The sequence below is a fragment of the Anguilla rostrata genome, chromosome 11, assembly GCF_018555375.3.
Source record: "Anguilla rostrata isolate EN2019 chromosome 11, ASM1855537v3, whole genome shotgun sequence".
Classification (NCBI taxonomy): Eukaryota; Metazoa; Chordata; class Actinopteri; order Anguilliformes; family Anguillidae; genus Anguilla; species Anguilla rostrata.
The window spans coordinates 34,723,724-34,747,475 of record NC_057943.1 but is presented as its reverse complement, the minus strand read 5'-3'; the positions used below and the strand labels follow the sequence as shown (position 1 = coordinate 34,747,475).

Genomic DNA, 23,752 nt, shown 5'->3' with positions numbered 1-23,752 from the left:
ACAATAATAATAATAATAATAATAATAATAAATACATACATACATAAATACATAAATACTTAAATAAACAAACTATTTCAGAATACTTTGCAAAATCAAGCCCTTTATAAATAAACTGCGTTGTCAAATATGTACATACCAGAAAATCCTACCATGTGTTCCGTGGAAATAAACACAATTTCATGATCTTGCACATTCTTTTGTTCACAAACATTACGATTAAGAACAAGGTGACTCTGCATGTCCACATTGTAAATGTGAAAGCTTAATCAAACGATTATTCACAGTAAAATTAAAGGAATGTTTCCGGAGCCAAAAGGCAGGGAGTTCCGGGCTTCTTAAGGCTTCTTGGATTCAAATTTTAGAATTTAAGTTATTTTTCTTGTGGTCTGTTTTGTGTTACCTTGCTTTGGTCGCAATAGCCACGTATCTGGTCGCGTTGCTGAATTCAAGTCTGAAATTCTTTGTTCTCTCTGGGGTAGGGTGTCTTTCCCCTGCTTCACGGGCTAGATGGCGCCCTTGCTCCACGCGACGCTTCCACGTACTCACCAACTTGACCCCGGTGACGTCAATTCGGTCTGGAGCATCAAGGCCACTTCCAAAACCCCATTGGTCTGAAAATCACGTGGCAGAGTGCCTTGCATCCATAATTATGTTGCTGATATTTTTTCGTTCCCCTCGAAAGATGTCAGCTTCCTACCACCGTAATCTTCCTCGAAATAACTTTCACTGTTGATGCAAAATAATAACAATAATAATAACAATAAAATGTCATGTCCTAACAACGTGGCTGCTGGCTCTTTCCTCATGGATTCTCTGGTGGGTGGACCCCCCGCCTACAGAGGTGAGGGCTACTCCGGCAGCCCTGGGATATACGTGCAGGCGGGCGCTGAATACGGCTGTTCGATGCTGAGAAACTGTGGAATTGTACCTACACCACTTTCTAAAAGAGACGAGCTTCCACCGACCTCCCTGCCTGTAAGCGCCTACCACCACCCACCGTTCCTGCAGCAACTGGACACATGGGGCACAGACCCCAAGGCTTCGTGCAGGATCGCACAACCTGTTGCCCGTCCTTTGCCCTCTTGCTCCTTTCCAGCGGGCAATGTCAAAGAGGAGGGAATGCGTTGTTTGTACCGGGCTGACATTGACAGGGCTAAAGAGACTACTGAACCAGCCACCTACACGCGACTTGGGGCCGACAGTAGCCAGTGCAAGCAAGGTCCTGTATCTGAGCCGGGCTATTTCCGAGTGAACCAGGTGTATACAGATGAGAAGGAACAAAATGGAAACGAGTTCGCGACGGGTTTCGCGCCCGTGGCTAATATGACAGCTACTACCAAGAAGCCGCTTCAGTCATTGCACGACAGCGGCAAATTCGAGCGTGAACCGGCAGCTGAAGAAGTGAAGAAGGAAGATCACAACACATCTAAAAGACTATCAGAGAAAGAGGAGCATTTCAACAAGGTGGTCTGTAGCAGTACAGACAATTCGGACAACGAAATGAAAGGTAACTGAACGAACACCCACACACACACACATACACAATGAGTCATGTAAAATAAAACCTTGACATGTAAAAATGAATGACTGTCCCAAACAAACACGTTTAATAGTGTCGCGCTGCGCAATTACGCGCGTTATACGCGTGTGTTGTTTCGTTCGGTTTATTTCTGCCACTTGGATGCCATTGTCAACAGTGCAGTATGAAAAAGGTAGTGAACCTGGGTGCTCTGCCTTTGATTTGAATAGTGCTTTTTACCTGCTAATCATTGGGCAGAGCATTAGTACTTTAATGTTTTGGAAACTACACAGATATCTGAATGCAATGCATTGTTAAATTGAACTACACTGGTACCTTTGACAGTTTATTGACAGTATTTTAATCCAGCAACATAGTGCCAGTACATTAATACTCGGATTAGTGTACTGGCATTACATCAATAGGACAATGCTATAACTTATTTATTTATTTATTTATTTATTTATTTTTTACTTCAGTCTGTATTTACTAGTGCTTTGCCTACAGCTTAGCTGGTTTGTAAATGTAAGGCTATAATGATATGCGCAAGACAACAACGTTGCCGCAGTGGTGCTCAGTTTAGTTCCACAGTGCCACTTTTTATCCATACGTGTTTTTTCGTGGGCCTAAAATGTTTTGTTTCGGCCATGTCGGCATGTTATCGTCAGTGTTTCCACATTACGTGATAATATTCAAGCATGCTATAAGCGTGGTTCCTTTCAGACAATATCCGGGCTACAGATCTGTTACAGGTCTATATAAATGAGTGTGAGACAGTCGAGCCAGTGGTTATAGTGCCTTTGGTGTTCACACCTTATTACTGAGAGGCACGCTGAGGCGTGCAGATATATGCGCGCGCGCACACAAGCCTAAATGTACAAATAACAGCGCATATTTTTATTAATCAGTCAGTCCACTCCCAATAATAGTTCAACTGTCTATGAAATATTAAGACGATTTAAGTTGAGAGAATAGGAGGGCATAATTTTATGCACCCTATAGAATTAATAGCCTATAGCCACTTTTTTGTGGAAGCGACATGCCTTCCGCAAAACATTCTTTTTGGTTTGAATTAAAGTAAAAATGTCTGTACTTAGTTATTGAAGGTTGTTAATATATTATTATTATTATTATTATTATTATTATTATTGTTGTGTTCTGCATTAATCGTGAACTATTATTGTGAAGCAGTATATTAATACATTGGTGAAACTATTATGATGTGCTCTTGAAATGAATCAGCACTAATACAATACATTTCACAGAGTACAGTTGATCGCTATTGAACTCATATAAACTCGGATGGGGTATATAGCACCGCACACTTTAATCTTACTATTACAAAACAATATAATTTGGAAACTTTAATATTGTGGATTCTCATTGGAAAAGCGGTATGGTCTTTGTGGTTTTATTTTACGACGTCTTACCAGGGTATTTTATCGGTTACTCTAGAATTTTTACAGTCTGTATACAAGCATGCAGTATTACATACAACTATAAAGCACAAACTGAAAAGCAATGGTATTCAATTATTATCTGTCATTGTTTTAAAACAATGCTATGTGCTGACTTTGACCTGTGGAAGGCAGAAGACCTTACATTGTATATGTGTTACTTTTCACAAATAGGAAAGCAAATTAAATATTTATGGAAAATTATGTGAAAATGCGCACGTAATATGTAGCCTACCCGCACATCGAATTGTTTGATAATTAAGAATGTTTAGCACGATGAACTTGATGTAACTTTGATGTAATTTGAAATAAAGGATGAAAACCTGGAATTTAAATTAGAATATGTACAGCCTTCCAGACAAGCCTTTATATACATGGGTTTTTATTTTAAGACAGAACGTTGAAAATCTGTCAGAAAATATATTTTTAACGAGAAAGTCACAAAAATCAAGCCATGAACAATAAGGGCAGTAGCATACTCAATCCATGGAATTCAGATACCGCATATTTGTGTTTGGGGCCAGTACAGTCTTCAAGGGGTTAGGTCTGACAGATGCAAAAGAAAAAAGCAAATATCTTGCTGCTCTTGATCGTTCCACTGGGAGGGGGTAGTCGCAATGAAGTCAAAAAGATTTTGAAATAAATGTGTAGCGGTGAACTCCCATGGTTTTGCGGCTAGCCTAACTCTTCTTCATACAGTTTGCAGGAGCTGTATCAAATGTGAGCCTAGCGAAGTGCGATTATAATCTGCACACAAGTAGCCTATATTGTGGATAAATAAGACCTTAATATCTAAAAATACTACATAAAAGTTACCAGCAAGCTGCAGCAATTAACATTGTTGGTTTGCATGATTACAGTCTTAAACCTGCCACCAATTTAGTGAAGAAATGTTCACACCTATGATCTCAACATCTTGTCAGATAAAACGCACCGGAACGGAAACATGTAATGTCCTCAAAGAACCAATATACTCTCACATGAAGGAGTCTATTGCCAAGCCATTTTGATATTTGACTGTTTCAGGTGTCGTTTCTTATTTCAGTAACGATATGTTTCACTTAGAGCATGCTGGCAACGAGGAAAATCCTCAGCATTAACAGGAATAACGTCTGTGATTAGCATACTGAATATTAGATTCGACTTTGTTCCAATGCATTTCAGAAATACAACATATTGGTTTTTAAAGATAGTTGGGGAATGTATGGTAGTACCGCTGTGTTTGCAACCTTATCGTAAAACAAAGTTTTGACGGTGACTCCTTTTGGTCTAAATGAACGGCGAGATAGGCTTCTAAATAATATTTTGCTTTTGTTGTAAGGTTACATATGTTTTTTCATATATACCAGACATTTTGCAATAAAATTTATGTGACCAATCGTACTCATACGCAGTCTCTTTGGACAGTATTGCATTTCAGAAATACAACATATATTGTTTTTTAAAGATGTCTGGAGAATGCATTGTAGTACCGTTGTGTTGGCAACCTGAACATAAAATAAAGTTTTGACAGTGACTTCGTTTGGATAAAATGAACGGCGAGGTATGCTACTAAATAATATTGTGTTTATGTTTTAAGGTTACATATGTTTTTTCGCATACAGTAGAAATTTTGCAGTAAAATTTACGTGACCAAACGTACTCGTACGCAGCCTCTTTGGAGTGTATTGCTTTGAAGTGTAAGAGGGTTGGCTACAGCGTCTCTCTTAGAAATGCTGTGTTCACGCTTGTGTATGCATGGTATGTGGTTTTTATATGGACCGTTCCATTACTTCCACAGAGGACTCAAAAGCGGAAAAGACGGCAGGAAACTGGCTTACGGCAAAAAGTGGAAGAAAGAAGAGGTGTCCGTACACAAAGCACCAGACACTAGAGCTGGAGAAGGAGTTCTTGTTTAACATGTATTTGACTCGTGAGCGCCGTCTGGAGATCAGTAAGAGCATCAACCTGACAGACAGGCAGGTGAAGATCTGGTTTCAGAACCGACGGATGAAGCTGAAGAAGCTGAACCGGGAGAGTCGCGTTCGAGAGCTCACATCAAGCTACAGCTATACCTGAATACCACCCCCCCCCCCCGGACAACCACACACAAGCACACATAAATACAAACACACACACACTTTTTTTCTCTCTCTGGCTCTCTCTCTCTTCTCTCTCTCCTCTTACACACGTACACATACACATACCCACGCACGCGCACGCATGCACGCACACATGTACACACGCAGTTGGAAACATCTTGGGGGGGAAATTTAAGGAAAAACTATTTACCACAAAAAATCTGATCCTTGTCTCATTTTACTAGGAAAGACCGATTCAACGTGCTATTTCTAATGCTTATTACACGGCTGTACCGCTGTGTCTTCGTGCCAGGGCACCAAGCTTATACGGAAAAGTACAATCTCAAGTTTGTATCAAAAATGAATTTATATTGCTTGTGCATTGTGCTGAAATATGTTCTTCTCCCCGCGATATTATTTAACCTACTCTGTTTAATTTCACGACACTAATTGACTGATTGGTTGTTCTCAATGCACTTTTAATGTATTGTGCTGGTTACTGCGTGCAGTATTCGTTGCATGTATGTTGCTTCCCTATATGTGTATGCCAATTAGATACCTATAAATGGGCCATTCGAAAACAATAAATAAACCCGGGGACATGGAAGAGTCATTCCCCACACAATCTCCTTCCCCTGGTTATCATTTATGGGGTTCTGATAGAAAGAGAAGAAAAGGAGAGAGCGAAAGAGAGAGAAAACGGGTGGGTGGGGGTATTCTGGCAGTTTTAATATAAGTGGGAGACCATAACGTTGATTTAAATATTATCCAGGTGACCACTGTAAGTCAAGGTCATAAAATTCTAATGTCAGGACGGTCCTGGAAAAGCGCTGGGGGTGGATTTTATGATCTGCAAATCTAATGTGCTGCAGCAGTAAAGATGCATTTAAAGGTGAGCGGAGGAGGACTGATTCGCACAGCACAGTCTGCAGAGTGCTGGATTCACGGCGCACTCCAACAGCTCGGCTTTATGGACGCCACCACTTCTGTTTAGGATAGCCGAGTATAAACACGCCGTGGAATGCAAATGGATGACTAATATCAATCACGAAGCAATAAAAGAACGTGGAAAAGGAGAATGGTGCACTATCGCTGGAACAACCCAAGGTAGGACTAGACATTGGAAATACTTTTTCGTTTGCTTTGGAAGCGCTCACGCTTGGCTTTGTAGCTTGACAGCTTATGGCAGGAATTTAGACACCGGTGTTTTGTTGTTTAGTTTGCTGGGGGTTTTTTTTTTGGGGGGGGGGGGATCTCTCTTCGTACTTTTGCGATGTCTTTGCGCAAAGCTTACATCGACTGAAAACAGCCTTAATTACTTCTAGTACTGCTATGATTACTGCTTCTGTTAGTCTTGTTATTATGACTACTGCTTCTGCTGTTACTACTACAAATGATTTTTAAAAAACGTATTTTGTACGTTTTTAGTCGGATTTAGTCGTACCTTAAAACTATACACGTGCATCCTGCTTTTGATGGAAGTATTTGGATTGATGTCTCATTTGTCAGGTTCTGAGGTGAGCAGCTGCTGTTGAATTCACTTTGTGGATACACTTCAAACCGGTAATGATTAAGTTTGCAGATAAAGTTACACCGGTTTTAAAGAATCCGTACAATTTCTAGAATATCATTAATGCAGATAGAATCGTTGTTCTGTTATGCAGATTAAGTTACACTGGTTTTAAAGAACCCGTACAATTTCTAGAATATCATGAATGCAGTTTCAATCTTTGTTCTGTTATGTAGGCTTGTGCAGCTTGAATCTTTCCTTCCGGGAAATTTTTTGTACTGTTTGTGTGCGTCCTCCCTCGCGGATAACCCGCCTCGCGCGGCTGATGCGTGGTTTAGGTAGTTTTATGTTGTTGGGATTGGCTTCCTGGCTCGGCAACAAGAAACTGCCTTGATTACGTCAGTTCGTCTTCATCAAGGGTGACAATTTCCGTTAGATTACCCGCCAAGTCTCGACGTCCTCGTAAATGGCAGTGTAAATGAACTGTGCTGTCCTGTCCAGGAAGAGTGCTTTTCTCTTTGGAACTCCTTTATGTGGTGGGCACTAAAACGTATTTTAACTCTCAGAGGGAAAGGGGGTTGTAAACAACACGGGGTAACCTTCGATCGCTTTGTCCTGCTGTGCATGCTTTCGGATATAGGCCATAGGCCTTCAAACAAGGCTATTCAGTGGACGGTGTGTGTGTGTGTGTGTGTGTGTGTGTGTGTATGTGTGTGCGTGCGCGCGCGCGCGCGTACATCTATTGCTCGAATTTTAAATGAATTGAACGCTATTTTGAATGCTATATGCATTATATGTTACTGCGGATGACATTGATATTATGATTAAGCCATGTGCGCATGTGTGTGGTGGTCAAAGGAATGAGAGTCCAACGTAAGCCACTTTCCGAATTACAGAATGCGGGTAAACCTGATGAATTAATAGATTAGACGGGGTAGACCGAGTGGATATTTAGATGCTGGTGATATTTGGGTGCATCTTCCTGCTGGAGGTTACTGTTCCTGGATCAGTCTCACTGTAGAGACCTCACTGTAGAGACCAACCTACGTTTTCACCCTGACTGACGCATGTGTCACGCATGTAATGAACACGTGCTTGCTAACTTTCGGGATTGATTTAATAATGGCGAATATGTAAAAGGCAACACGCTGATGTGCAATTAACTTGGGCAAACTAGTCATTGGTAATAGTAATAGGCACTTTTAATCCCCATTTCGTGAATCAGGCAAGTTCAAGGCAATACTCCCCGACTACACACTGAGACGGGCGGAATTCATTTCTAGAATTTATCATTATCTACATTATGAAACATCAACAACTGCACTGGCGAATCCCCACGCCCTGAAATTAGCATAATCATTTACATCGTCATATTGTTGTTGTCAGTGTTAAAACATTTCCTGTTATTTCCCCGGTAACATTTCTACTGCGGAGCTTAACAGCGCGTGGATTTTTTCCCCAGAGATCCTGCATCTAATTATACATAGCCTACTAAGTGATTAATTCATGTGAAAGTTCCAAAATGCAAAAATAAAGCTAAAGAAATTGAAACCATTTTACGTTTGGCTACTTGGTATTATTCCAACTCATATTAGCTTGTAAAGTACTGCCAGTTCTGCTGAGACGACAGCAGCAGTAAATTCACTCAAGATTCAAACGTGATTTTGGCACGAGTAATGCACGAGTAACATTTCAAACGCTGACTCTACCTGGATAAGGCATAAAATAGAAACGGTTAATATTCTACGGCTTTCTGTGTGAACTCCAATTATAATAAAAGCGTCAAAACATCTCTGTTATCAATAATCGAAACAATATTATTCTTATTCCGCTATTTATTTAATGGGGAAGTGAAAAAAAGTAACAAATGTGGCATTAATGTTGCATAAATACACACGCCGCCCGCACGCGCACCCAAACACATGCAGGCATACATGTGTCACTGTAAAGTAGCTACAGGTAAGTCAAAGGCCGAAGTCAATGCTTCTCCTCTCAGTAAAATAAAATTTAAAAATCGCAAAATAGTGGTGGAAAAATCAGAAGTATTTATGGAATTTTCGAACACTTTAAAGATCAAAAATTGAGTTTCCATTTCTTGATGATCTATTCGTTTTTTTAGGACTCGAGATGGAAGTCAGTATTGTACGTTCATAGAACTACTGGTCGTTGGTGATCTCCAAGGTATTTTATGTGGAAAGAATGAGGTGCATTTTGCTTCAGCTAATGAAGCATCTGTGCATTATATAGATGATGCAAAATACAAAAGATATTTTAAAGAATACTAAAGATACAAAGCTCATGTTCTGAAGTCTGTATGTATCCGTTTTGACGTTTGACGAAAAATTAGTTTCCTGTCAGTATTCTTATCGATACGACTGTGTTGTATACATGAGGGAACTACTAAAGGCGTTCAAAAAGATAAATTCACGTTCAGAACAAAAAGTAAATCAGTTCTTAGAGAAACAGCAGCCTATAGAACTTTATTTTAGAACTTTCTGTGGCCTACCGATATAATGCTAGCAACAACACTTAATAAGTAGAGCCTATTTTTGCGTTACATTCACGGTGAAGTTGTATAAAATGGTAAAGACAGTAACAAGCCAACTTCAACAAAGCCTGTTTGGTTTCGAAGAGCATTGAAGCCGTGGATATTGAATTCTTCCTTTCTGGAGGAGAGCCCACGCAAACCAATTCGGAAATAAACTGTAAACAACACGGGTCGTTTAAGGTGTATTTTCACATAGTAACCGTTTTTTTATTGGACCTACACTAAAATACTTCAATACAGTTTTTCACTACCTTTGTCATTGAGTGGATCGGTACTATAATGAAAAGTATTCACTGCGCAATACCATAAGTCAGCATTTAAACCAGCTGTGAGCCGAATGATCGGGCATATAAACAAGACGAGACCATTTTAGGTTATTATATAATAATGAAGGCCTGAAGAAATACAACTCCCCGGTGGCCCTCCTTTCGGTCTCAAACCTAAAAACCGGTAAAGGGGGTGAACTGAATACCTCTGTATAACTTATCCAAGAAAATTGTCGCGAACTCTTACATTTCATTTTACATGTGCCTTTTGTCGGAGATTCTCGGTGCGTGCAATATAGGCATGCGGCTGAATTCCACAAAAAAAAAAAAAAAAAAAAAAAAAAACATCAAGCGATCTCACGTTTGTGTTAATTGTTGTCTGGCGTGTATGCACTGTGGTTAGCAAGATAAAAAATAGACAATGTAATCCAGTCCATTCCCGGTCTATGTATATTTTGTTTTCTTCACTGGGCCGCAGTTTGGTTAGTTGTACATTATGAAATACATAAACGCATTGCCCGTAAATAGTGCTCCGCTGTTCTTAATCCCCTTAGCCTTGCCTTTGTGGGGAGAGAAGAGACGACGGTCTGGAAACCAAAGTCACTTTCATTCACTTGAAATGAATGGAGACTACGTTTGCAGAATGCGCAACGGGCTCCACCAAACCTGCACGTCCCACATTTTTAAACGCGGAACAGGTTGAATTTGACGTAGATTCGAAGTAGAGCCTATATATGCAATGTTTCGTTTGAAAGTGAAAACAAAACATTTGTCGCTTGCATGTCTTAAGAATGCAATTCAACCATTGCGTCCAGCCACAAACCACAAACAACCAATGCAAACGTGACCCAGTGAATACTGTATTGGTGCAGTTCTTATTCTTATTGACATTCTTGTTCTTAAAACAGTGGACTCGTGGCTGTTATAATGACAAATATATTTCTATTTTCTGCTAAGAGGTTTTATATTTATGAAGTGCGTGATGATAACTGCAATCATCAGGCCCTAAGCCATCCTCATTGCAGTGGTGTTGGGTTTATTCACGTTGGAAATAACCCACAGTCGTGCACACAGTCGCGCACGGGAGCGCGCGCGCGCGCACACACGCTCACACGCTTTGGCATGTTTATTCTTATACATATAAACACAAATAACATAACCTTGTATTTCTATCTAATAATAATAATGATAATAGGTATTCTGTTTAATTATGACAGTGATAGTCACAACACGGATATTAAGTGCCATTCTCTTCAAAAACGCAATGTGTTTTATTTACGCATGCCTCGATTTTGAAAGGACCGCTAGCTTTACGTGAGGCGAATATTAATTTTCTGATACGTTTGCCACTTTTTAACGTAAGAAAGGGTACCTTATGGCTTTTTATGTATATACATCTTAGAAATAAAAGGTAAAGGTTGTGGTATCACGTCAGTGAACATTATTGTGTTGAAAAGTCGGTGAAACGCCGTGTCGGTGTTCAGGTGAAAACTCGGCTATATTTGGTTGAAAAGTTAAATTGTAAGAGCCGATTAGGACGTTCCCACGTTATGTCCTGGTAAAATCCGAGCTATATTAGAGTTAACCTACTCCGTTTATGTTATAAAGTCTCTCAACCTAGATTTCCAACCCTCTAGACGTCTAGATTGTTCAATTATTTTTCACGTAGGCTTACATTTCGAATGCACATAGTTCTGTTCATTAAAACAATATGAAGGACAAAATGATGAATGACCTCAATAATTAAATTTAATAGAAAATATAACGTATCGTTCATCACCCAATGAAGAACAGGCTATGGATAATTCGTTCTTACAGGGTTTTTGATTATCTGCACTGCCGACATGGGCCATGCCTGGCCGTAAACATGTAAAACGCTGTGTAACTGTCATATTACTGTGGAACTGATATCATTGTTGAATCAGCAGTTTTCCGATAGGCTACTGGAACTCAGAAAATCTAAGATTTGCCTATTTATCCACAAAGATTTTTCAGCACTAGCGTACTTCGGTGTTTTGGAGGAAAGAGCGAATATTACACTTCGCTGTATCTATCTATCTATCTATCTATCTATACACACATACACACACACACACACACACACACACACACACACACACACACACACACACATATATATATATATATATATATATTCAATTATATCGTCACAAATACGCTTTACAGAGTAACAATGGTAACGGAGCAGAAAGAGCAAACAGAGCTCTGTACATAAGGTAAATAAATAGCAAGTACATAAGGTTAAAAAAAACTCCCAGTTTTCTTTCCCGGCTGAAATACCATCACTTGAATTCAGGTCTAAAACCATATCAAATTGCAGCTCACTTTGGGAGACATTACATATGGCAGATCTGCACTTACCAAAGGCTCATGAACACCAAGTTTGCAAAAAGACAAATTTACTGTCGCTGATTCTGTTTCTGGCAGATATTTGTTTCACAGTTTCAGCGAAGTTGCGGGTTGGGGCAGATTTTATAAGCTATCTGGAAAGACTGTCAGTATCTCCACATAACAGTGGGTAGGCATATTCTTCTAAAATAATCTTCCAGGGAAATGTGGGAAGACATAACAGCTGGTCGCCAATACAGATGTGCGCTTCAGCTCTGTCGTAACCACGAGCTAGAATGGGTCTGCATGTTGCAGTGGATGTCAGTTAGCCGTATTCGAAAAGGTCCAGTGTGCATGTGCATGTTTTTTCTTTAGCCCAGCACTAAGAAACCTGATTCTACTTACTGAGGTCTTGATTGAAGATCATGATTCGTTAATTAGTTGAATCAGGGGTCTTTGTGCTGGCTCAAACAAAAACCGGCACCAACATCGGCCCTTTTTGGATTGGGCTCCCAAAAAGGGCCGAGCTGCGCTGAGCTGTGACATCACCGTCTGACTACACCTTTTGGAAAAGGCCGTATACAAGCGCCCCTAGCCTCAACTCATTCATCTGAAGAATTGGTTCAATCTGCGGCAACGTGCTTTAAAAAATTATTATCATTAACATTGTACCGTTTATTTCCTTTTATTTTCAAACTGAGCTAGGTTATTGCTCGATGGCACATCTTTGTGGTTTCCCCTTTCACAAATCGTGACATATTCTGCACAAATGCTTCACAACCAAAAGAGTGTTTAATAATTATCGGAGGATGTATCTTTCCGCAGAGTTACTTTAATAAAAACTATTTTTATTGGGTTTGTCAGATAAACATTGAGACAGATTATGTGTCCGCGGTTTTACATCCAGTATTGGTTTGAATTCATTTGAAATTGTTTTATTCAGGGGGGAAAAAACACTTTTACTTCCTAACCTGTCCCTAATCAAACCTGTCCCTGTGCGTGCGCAATTTCCATTTCTGCTGAATGTGTTAATTATTCACTAGGTTAAATGCCAAATATCACGACTGAACGCCAGTGTGGCGAAGAACGTAATTATACAGCAACTGTCAGCAAAACACACTCGCGTGTTTTTAGCTTGCCACTGTTTTGTGAAAGCCTTAATGGCGGAACTCAATTCTGAACCTACAGCTGGCTGAGATCAGCTTTCATTCCATCAGTGCATGTTTATGGAAGATGCCAAGGTAACATCTTGACTTTGGCCGGCTTTATCCAGTTCCACTTTGAGTCGGTTCACAGTACTGTGGTCTCCGAGGACATGGAAAGAACTAGTGGAGGCAATGCAATAACAAATGTAACGAAGGCGCCTCGCACGTGTTTTTACTCGAGCAGCAGGAAATTATACCAATATCTTAACAGTACACTTGAACCCGGACTTCTCGTTACGAAACAGTATCTCGTAATATTTTAGCATTTGATCGGGATTAATTACAAGAGTAACTACTACAGGCCTATTATTATTATTATTATTATTAGAGTATAAATTATTATTATTATTATTATTATTATTATTATTATTATTACTATTATTATTATTGTTGTTGTTGTTGTTGTTGCTAAGGCTGTTTTATTGCTAGCAAAAGTGCAGCATTAGATCAGTACTATACGATTTATGTGTAAGCAAACAGTACCAGAAAATAGCGTTTAGTGATTGCGTGTACATAGACGCAGAGCTTCACTAGCATTAATTGATATTTTAATATCATTGTCATTATTACATTATGTTACATTAAATTACTGTGAAAATATGAATGAAAAGGTCTTTCGATGATCAACATAATTCAATTCAACAAGGTAGACAATATATCATGGAAATTTCGGAAGAACCGTACCAAAATAAATACAACAATAACGCGCACGTTTTCCATAAGCTACAATAGCCTACCTGCCTAACCTTAGCCTAATATGTTGAGATATCATCTGAACATATATCTACTTTGGTTTTTCAAAAATTATAATAAATTTCCACACACACACACACACACACACACACATTATATATATGTGTGTATATGGACATATATAATATATAAACACACACACGCACACACACACACACACACACACACATATATATATATATATATATATATATATATATATATGCACTTTTGTTATTGTTATAATAAAGCATGATGGACTTTGTCAAGATATACATGTATTCGTATTTATAATATACATTGCTGACTGTCTGGTAAAAAAAGGGTTAATATGAATTTTAATGTGTTTATTTACACTATCTTTCGATTGGGTAAAATTTACCACCTGAATTTTCTTGGGTAATGACGCTTCTCTAGATCTCCTTTTCTTTCGTAATCGCTGATGATAAAAATGGCTTTAATTTCGGTGTGTGATGTATGTTTAACATGCACATTATTATGGAAGGCTCTATATTTCCGCCTTTCCGTATGAAATATCCTGAGAATGGTTTCTGTGCCTTAAGACAGGAATAGTCAATTTGAAATTCAAGTAGATGCAAACGGTCCGAACCAAAGGCCTATGATGATCAGGGCTAAGCGGGGACCCAGGCTAGCTTCGTTATATATCTATAGAGCAAGTCTTGTTCCTTTTAATTAAGTGACGAAACACGATTGAAAATCTAGACAACATTTTAGTTCGTATTTTCATAGCATCGCGCAACACATACGCAGCATGCACACAATGCTTCTCAAGTTCGATTCGTTACACTTCTACATTGTACACTGGATGCGCGAACTTCAGAAAGAACGCGTTTAGTGTTTTCCTCCTTGATTATAGTGCCTTTGTGATTCCTGGTCGTATGTGCTCGGTTGTCTTTATTGCTTACGGAACTTTAAAGAGCATTACTAAATTGACAGAACTCAGTGTAGCTTGTAGGCGCAAAGTGGCGCCTCATGTGCTTTACCCTTTTGTAAAAAGTCTATAGGCATATTTCAGATAGCAAGTGATTTCGGCCGTGTACTGCTGATTTCCTGTCGGAATCTACCCGGAGACCTAGCGTATGATTTCAGTCCTGTTTCGTACTTACAAGCATCTTATTCAGATACATAGAAGTGCCCTACCTCTGACTAGTCATCAGGTTAGTCATCAGCATTTGGCAAGACATAAAAGAATATGTTAATTTGAGAATTCATAGCATATGTGTTTGTAAATATATGAATTAATTCCAAAGTTGCAACTTTATTCCATGAAATGAAATTTAGTTTTCTGCCAAAACAATCCTTCAGTAGGCTAATTCCTAGATTTAAAAGCTCGAATAGTGTAGGTCTACCGCTCACATCAGACACAGACACCGAGGACAGAAAAATACTTCTCAACCTTGAACAGGATACACAACTCAGCCTGTTAATTTAATCCTTTATTTAATCGCCCGGTTACAGAATAATACATTCAACTCAGCACGAAGCACACATTAGTCATTACATTAAGCACCGCAGCAGAAAAGGCATGCAAGTTACAAACATTGGCTATAACATGTTACAACGCGGAAATGAGAGAGAAAATATCGTTCTCGCGGGGTGCCTGGGGCCGCCTCCTTTTAATAAGCAGAAAGCGTTCTTCGTGTTTACAAGCATTTAACACTTTATTGAACAATTTCCTTTAACATTTTCGCAGCTCGCAAAAGAACAAATAAAACCCAGTTTAAAGACTTCGGCCCCACGCCCTTTCCATATAGTAGAGGCCACCGAGTTGGCCAAGCGTAGTGAACCTGTCTGTCTACTGTTCAACAGCAATTAAAACGTGAAATAGATAAAAGCATCTTAGTATTTGATGTGAAACAGCAATTAATTGATTGCATCGGTTTTGGTTCCAATTAGTGTTATTTAAGTTGATATTGATATTATTGATATTATTTTTGAAGCGTGTAACAATAAAAACGGAACTTGACTGTGTTTACACTGCAGTGCCAACGGTTTGCATGCGCACTTTGCCTTTCACCCAAGAATATGTTGGGACAGTTGACCCCGAATTGTTGATTGTGTTATGATACACTTGTGTGATAGACAGTGAGTAAAATGAATGAATGAATGAATGAATGAATGAATGAATGAATGAATGAATGAACATGTTCTCAAGTTTTTGTTCGGATTAGGCTGGTAATTTGTTCAAAATATACAACCTAACTCGGAGTGTTGCAATTCTATGGACTTGACTGATAGCGATGTCAGCAGGTAAGGTGATATTTGCACACTGCTACTTACTATTTGTAGTAAATGCTGCTGTTGCTACTACTAGTACTACTGCTGCTGCTAATTTCTACAGTTTAGTTCAGTGAGTACAGGGATGATATAAAACAGCATTGGCGTTGAAAAAGTAGCATCTACATTTACTGGCATTTGTCAAAATTAAGGACAGAGGTTAATTGTATTCAGGGTATTTAGATCTATGTAGATGAAATGATGAGGGGAAATTAACTATCAAAAAATGAAAGGAATTAAGACTCACAGGGACGGTATGATAACATTTAATATTGCCAGAATCATTTCTTTTGACCCCGATATAATTTCTTGTTTTTTATTTTTTAAATGAAACGAATAACTTATTTGAAACAGCATTGATACATCTCAGTAGTGACAGGAACAGTAATACAGATTAATAAAACAATGGAAATGAATAGGCTACAACTGTAGGATATTTATTATTATTATTATTATTATTATTATTATTAGTAGTAGTAGTAGTAGTAGTATTAACAACAATACAAATACAAATAAAAACAACAACAACAACAACAATAATAATAATAATAATAATAACAATAATAATAATAGTAGTAGTAGTAGTAGTAAGTAGCCCTACAAGTAATAGTTGTTTGGCGATGAATGATAACTTCCTTAAAGCAACAATGGGCTGTATTTTATCAGTAACGAGACAATTTCCCTCTAAAGCCACTAAGATGACGTTTAAAATAATATCTAAACTGATTATTTTTTATATTTGAGTGGACAGGTGAATCCCATTTACGCCACCGTGTCATGGTAAAAATAGCCGCCTGGTTTCTGCAGCAGAAAACTGTTGCAGGCCCAACACTGATTGGCGGACAATGCCCATGTAGGTCTAATGCAAATGGCCAAATCTACCATATTAAGCTTTATCGTCACGTATTTAAAACTATTTTTAAAAATGTAGTATTTGGGCTGTTTGTTATCAATATTTGTGGGCTGACGGGCCTCTACGTTAGCCACTAATAGGCTACTATTCGTTATTAATGTTTCAAGTGTTAGGCCCAAATAACAGTCTATTTTGTTTGACGAAAGAATTAATTTTGATTTTACTTCAAAAATATGCGTCTGTAAGGGACCACAAGACAGACGAGTCCTGTAACAATGCTAAGTCGATAAATTCTATGTGTACACAGTAAAACACGGCAAACAACGTCATCACACAAGATACAAAGACAATGTCACCACCGAATATCTTTTGGATAACACGTGGTGAGCAATTGACGTTATGCGTCTAGACTTGCTTTGGAACACTGCCGCGACCAAAACACCGTCCAAATAACATAAGAATCGTGACTTGGGACTATATCGTTGATCCATATTTTCGCATAGTTCATTTTAAATTAGACATTAAATGTTCCCTGGCATTCTTAAATACAGATTATCTCTACACTGAAACCATTGGTTCACTTTAAAAAAAAAAAAAAAAAACATTACTTATATCCAAAAACGTTATTTTCACGAATATATATCTTTTCTCAGCTACTTCAGGCATGGTTAAAATAAGCAGACCTAATAGTCCATTGTGTTCATTTATTCCCATACTCACGTTCAGAAACAAACTTCGTTCTTTGCCATTTTGTGTCCGTTCGCTGTGTCCAAGCACTTTTAGGTTTAGGCTGCTTGTCTTGTGAGCGGAATGTTTAGACATGCGTCGTGTTGGTTTTACGTCGTTGTAAGAACTCTACTGCAGTTTTTATGAACGACACGTTTATGAACAATCAAATGGTCCTCGTAAAAATTTATTGAAGGACATAAAAACATGCACGGTCACTTGCCGAATATAGCCGCTGCAGTGGGCAAGTTTTCAAGCGTCTTACGATTCCCACCCCTCCGGTTTTAAAATTCCATTTTACGAGCAAGATCCCACTTATGTTTATTTGCATAACCCACGAGTCTAGTGAGCTTTTTTTCGCCGCGTAACAAATGTCACAACATCCATTCGATTTTACAAATACAGCTGTTGATTTGAGCCTAAACAAAAGCAAAGTGCGTATTTAAGAAAAATAAGTACACCATACATTATTAAATTTGCCAAGGAAAAAAACATATCCTCAATGTGCAGTTTATAATATTGTATTATACTGCCAAAGATGAGCATTAGCCTGACAGAGCAAACTGACTTAGCTCCGACGGAGATTAATTACATCAACAAATAGTACCTTAGACAGGGCTGACAACGTTCCTCATTCTGCGAAATGACGATACAGAACTCTTAATGTTTTCATTTACAAAACAGTAGAAAAACATAATTGTCCCATTATTTTACGACCAGCTCATTCATATAAAAGAGAAAAACCTTTCAGAAAACCGTTCTGAAATCCATTGAAGTGCACTGCTAGGAAGACTCGCGCATTGATCCACTGTGTAATTTTTTGGGGGCAAATATAATCACGTGTCACAGACGCAGCCAATAGCAGCTAGAGAGGCTTGGAGAAATAATTACCTGGCTTGATTGTTCTATGGGCAGATAAAAAACTACACATACACTCCATATAATAATCAGATGCATGTAAAAGAGAGGGGGACTTCGTCATGTCGACCACTGGTCCCATAAGTAATTATTATGTGGATTCCTTGATAAACCATGAAAGCGAAGACGTTCTGGCGACAAGATTCTCCACTCCCGGATCGCTTCCTCCAGGATCTCGTTCGACGCCCCTCGTACCGGACTGTGCTGATTTTCCCAGCTGCAGCTTTGCACCGAAACCTCCCGTCTTCACCAACTCGTGGGGCCCAGTGCACTCTCAGTCTTCAGTGGTCTACCATCCGTACACCCACCAGCCTCATTTAGCAACGGACTCCAGGTATGTGCGCTCCTGGTTAGAGCCTATCTCCGCCGCCGTGTCCTTCCCCGGCTACCCGGCAAACAGTAGACACTACGGACTGAAACCCGACGCCTTCCCGGAGCGTAGAGCGAGTGATTGCCTGGGCTCCAGCGGACGCAGCTATTCGGATTATCTCTATGGCTCCTCCGCAGACATCCGAGATAAGACCCAACAGAACATCCCCTCTCCTGAGTCTGAGGTTTTGGCTTCCGGAAAGCACAAAGACGACAAGCCAGAACTAGACCCGAGTAAGTTGACGTTAATCTAGTTTAAAACAGGTTATTGGAGCGTTTTGGATGTTATTCTATTTACTGCACGCATTTGCTTGGTGGTTGGCTGCTGTCTTCCATAAAACGCCGATCGTTTAGTTCTTTTACTTTTCACCACTTCGCGAGATTCCAGCCAGGGGGGCAGCTATCATTATTGAACAAGACAAACGCCAGTCTTATGGGGCTGTAAAATAGGCGACAGGTTATAAAAAGTGACTACTTGTAAAACAAGCCTTTTAATGGCCAGGTGGCGAAATTGGACTTGCAGCACAAAAAGTTCTCGCTCTCGATGACATAATTTTAGTCATATTGTTTGTATTAAATCGACCTCACGAGATTTTTAAAGATGTTTCTCAATATGTATTTGTATTTCTGATGTTATGATCCTTGAATTACAACCTTTATTATTATTATTATTATTATTATTATTATTATTATTATTATTATGAGTAGTTGTAATAGTTGTAGTAGTATTGTTATTGCATAAAGTAATATGCGGATGTATTTCAATTTACCAATATGAGCAAACTTGTCAAGGTGCAGCTTCACTACTTCTCCAATCAGGTAATCTGATTATTTTTCACGTCTGGAATCCACGTCTGCTTCTACAAATAACATGCAAGTCTTCAGTTGCATCACCAGCGATTTTATTGTGAAAATATATGCAATAAAATAACACAAAGCAAGAATAATACAATTAAGTTAAATCAAAGTCCACTAACGTCCATATGATCTTTCGGTATTTTTATTTTATTTTAATTTATTTGTATTTGATTTTTGTTTTAACATACAGAAACATTGATTGGGTAAATCAAGACAAAAATACAGTGAGCAACTTGTGGAATGTCAAAAATATAGGCTACTCGAGGACTTTGACAGCAGACTTGCAAAGGCTTGAGACCAAAAGCGTTTATGTTCGTTTATGGGCCTATAAAGCGAATGGGCGCATTCACCATTTTACGATGCTATTCCTCTTAAGTACTGAACGGCCTTAGAAGGGCAACGGCAGGAAAGGAAGCGCTTCTTGACAATTACATGCATATACACACATAACAATTATTATATATATATATATATATATATATATATATAACACACACACACACACACACACACACACACACAATATAATATATATATATAATAACACACACATATGAGGCGCTTGTACATGATAGGCTACACTTGACCACTTCACACATCTGTATGGTATTTCATATCACACAATCATACAAAAATCGTGAATTTGATATAACTGAATTTGCAGGTTGATTGATTAGGTGTTAAACGTCAGTCCAGTTAGTGTTGTTTGTCTGTTGGTTTGCAGATAACCCAGTGGCGAACTGGATCCATGCGCGCTCCACCAGGAAGAAGCGGTGTCCGTACACCAAATACCAGACTCTCGAACTGGAAAAGGAGTTTCTGTTTAACATGTACCTGACCAGGGACCGTCGATACGAGGTTGCCCGGGTTCTAAATTTAACAGAGCGGCAGGTTAAAATCTGGTTTCAGAACAGGCGGATGAAGATGAAGAAAATGAACAAGGAAAAGAATGACAGCAAAGAACAGTAACACGCAAAAGAGCTGTGTTCTCTACAAGGACAGAAAAAACCACATCAGTGAACACCCCCAGCCCCTTAGAACCGCACACATTAACAAAGACTGCGAGAGGCTATCTGTGTGTTTTTCTTTTTCATGTCTTTAAACGTTGATTTTTCCTGTTGTGTCGTACTTTATTTCATCCAACATTCAGTAAGAGCTATAGTAAAATTTCATTATGCAGCTACTTTGAAAGGACAGCGGTTTTCCACCTGATTTGGTGGGAAAATACTGAACAGATGGTGAAGTATGAGCGAGATAGTACTTGAAATTTTATTTTGTTATTTCTTTTCATTCGTAATTTATGACGTTTATGTATGTGCCTATATTTTTCCTGCTGTTTCTTATGCACATGTAAACGTTGCATATTTTGTATAGAAAGGGGACTGCCACAGCATCTGTAGTTATAAAGTCTGGAACGTTTTTCTGTGCGTCTTTGTGGTAGGCCTTCTCTCGTAGTTTATGGTGTACCTGTTCGTGTATTTTACTTTATTTTGATTAGCCTGTGATGTTATGTTCTAATGTAGGTCGTCGTATATTTAAATATACCCCTTGTCACCATAGTCAAGAGTTTCATGTTCTTCTTTGAATACAAGTGATACTTTGTTCCCGTGCACACAAGTGCACAATTATGAGAAGGCGCAGACGTAATGCGTGAGAACTGTGCGCAGCTGCCACAGATGCAAACCTTTGACTGGGCCTGTATGTGGTTTAAGAAACGCTGGTCTCTAAACATAGCAATTAATGCTCCTCATGTTGAACCAGAAAAATAAATTTAAGGAATGGGTTCAAAACTTGCTACTAGCGTATAAATCGTAAAGAAAGCGTATGCAGTAAAATGTCCTATGCTAATTGAACTCTAACTTAAGCTTGCATGAGACCAACAGGGATCAAAGCAAACCCACACACACACACACACACACACACACAAACCAATATACGCATGCACACAATGCACATAATTATGTAGTCTATGCGAAGAGGGAGCAGATCGGTTATTGAAAACATCTGGTAGACTAGTTCATTATATTTTTCCGTCTTAACGAGACGTTCCTGTACTGTGCAAGGCCAGTCACCAATATCAAATCTGTCCTCTTCGTGCACAGGCCTAGCCTAATCCCACAGCCAATTGCGCACGCGTTGAATACCGCAAAAACGAACATTTAAAAACATCACGTTTCACTTAATAAAGGGTCTGGATTGCCCTGCAGCTATGCACTGTATTATCCGGACTAGCATGCACTGTTTTTGTCGTCGGTTGCCATACGCAGAAAAGTTTTCTGAAAAGAAATCTGTTTTTATTCGCATGCTAAACGGCCTGTCCAACATAATCAGGTCGAAAGACAGAAATTGATATAGTGTATTTACCCCACTAAGCCTGCTTGAGTTGCATTCATATATTTACGACACTTGATTGTGTCATAAATGCAAAGACGATACCAAGGCATAGCTGCTTATAGGTACCTGGCCACTGTTTTAATCAGCCCCTGTCTTAATCAGCTGGCCTCGTTTGTTGCCCTCCCTGGTTTAAAAAGGGACTTTACCTGTGATCAATTCAGTATTTTACCTCGTACCTTTTTCATTAGCATTTTGACTAAACCAACATTCGGCCTACAATCGAGGTACTAGGATAACCACTTGCGCAATTAGCAGCGATGTATTTTACATGGTAATATGATCGCCGAAATCTGTAAATAGCTTTGCTATTATTTCCCTCTAATCTAACCACAAAAAGCTCGTGCACTAGTTTCTGTAAACCAGAATTTTAAAATCTGTCCAGAGGACTTGTACTCACAGCAGGCTATTTGGCGACACTGACAATAAATATAATGCAAGTGAATTAGCGTACATAGTCGAGATATTAATGAATTAAACCTAATTTAGCCTATTATAGTAATAATATTTTAACTGGTTCAATCGAAATTGGTAATGTATTTTTTCCTGTGGTAAAACTGATGACTATCTCGCTCGTTCCGATAATACTAACTGAATGGTAGTTAAAAATATGAACGGTAGCCAGGAGATGCAATAGGGACTTGTTGTTATAATTTCTTAAGTGTGCAATATAATATAATATAATATTTCCAAAGCATCACATATGTTAGGCTATTTTACAAACATCACATACTAATTTCTAAACGCATTACCGAGGCATATCAAGCTACGTATTATCAGTGGTATTTACATAATTATACTCGCTGCAAACCTGCCACAATTGAATGTTTATTTATAAATAACTGTAGGCCCTTCCAGTGAAACTGTGAGCATTTATGCGGTGTCTGCTTCAATGTAAAGAAAAGCGAGTTTCACGGGAACATCTCTATCTTATACGACATATAGCATAAATGTAAAATGCATTTATAGCTTATCTGTTATAAGCTATTAGATGTCCATGCGTGGCACATTCGAGCACATCACGAGCCATTGTTGATCTCTTTATTATTATTATTATTATTATTATTATTATTATTATTATTATTATTATGCAGCAATCGTGGTAATTATTCATTTTTATTACATTTATTACATTTTCTTGATTCTGCCAACGTGCCTGGGTCTCCGTTACTTATGGTAGTTTGCTTTCAGTGCGGCAGGTGAAGTAATCTCACATGTCTGGCATTTGTTTCCTGGGAGCAGGGTGAAAATTGCCTTTTTGTGGTGGTAAACAATGCGGTCAGGATGTAGACATTTTAAAGCCCAATCCAGGACGACATTTCCGCAGCACAGGGCAAAAATGCAGGTTTTACAGCCCTGTTAAGGGGCACGGCGTTTGCCTCAAATGCGAACAAACAAAGCAAACCTGGAGAACTGGCTAGACGTCTGGACTAAATTGCTTTATGGTTTTAACGGGCAGTGATGGTGGACTGTTTCAAAGAGACCTTACAGCTCAGATATCATGCGTTTACCTAACAAAATCCTACATAGTAAAATGCCCAGTGTTAATTCAACTCTAACAGAGATCTCAATCGGGGTCAAGAGTGGGACTAAATGCACCCTGTTATAGTTAAATCAACACTTTATCTATAGCTCTTGGAGGGTTGTTCCATACTGGTGAGCTACCAAATTTAAATGCATTTTTGAACGT

At 38.8% G+C, this 23,752-nt stretch overlaps 2 protein-coding genes across 2 annotated transcripts; both read left to right on the top strand.

Moving 5' to 3' along the window:
* The first annotated feature begins 639 nt into the window (after positions 1 to 639).
* Positions 640 to 5,664, top strand: LOC135234704 (homeobox protein Hox-C10-like). Its single transcript, XM_064299566.1, has 2 exons — positions 640 to 1,510; positions 4,760 to 5,664. Exons 1-2 carry the CDS (start codon positions 736 to 738, stop codon positions 5,035 to 5,037), a joined length of 1,053 nt encoding a protein of 350 aa, XP_064155636.1. The 5' UTR covers positions 640 to 735; the 3' UTR covers positions 5,038 to 5,664.
* A 10,814-nt stretch (positions 5,665 to 16,478) lies between these two features.
* On the top strand, positions 16,479 to 21,465 carry hoxc9a (homeobox C9a). Its single transcript, XM_064299567.1, has 2 exons — positions 16,479 to 19,047; positions 20,396 to 21,465. Exons 1-2 carry the CDS (start codon positions 18,507 to 18,509, stop codon positions 20,638 to 20,640), a joined length of 786 nt encoding a protein of 261 aa, XP_064155637.1. The 5' UTR covers positions 16,479 to 18,506; the 3' UTR covers positions 20,641 to 21,465.
* Positions 21,466 to 23,752: the final 2,287 nt, after the last annotated feature.

Coding starts and splice junctions, on each gene's coding strand:
- LOC135234704 (XM_064299566.1), top strand. CDS start 736: ATGCAAAATAATAACAATAATAATAACAATAAAATGTCATGTCCTAAC. Junction 1,511..4,759: donor TTCGGACAACGAAATGAAAG/GTAACTGAACGA, acceptor TTACTTCCACAG/AGGACTCAAAAGCGGAAAAG.
- hoxc9a (XM_064299567.1), top strand. CDS start 18,507: ATGTCGACCACTGGTCCCATAAGTAATTATTATGTGGATTCCTTGATA. Junction 19,048..20,395: donor CAAGCCAGAACTAGACCCGA/GTAAGTTGACGT, acceptor GTTGGTTTGCAG/ATAACCCAGTGGCGAACTGG.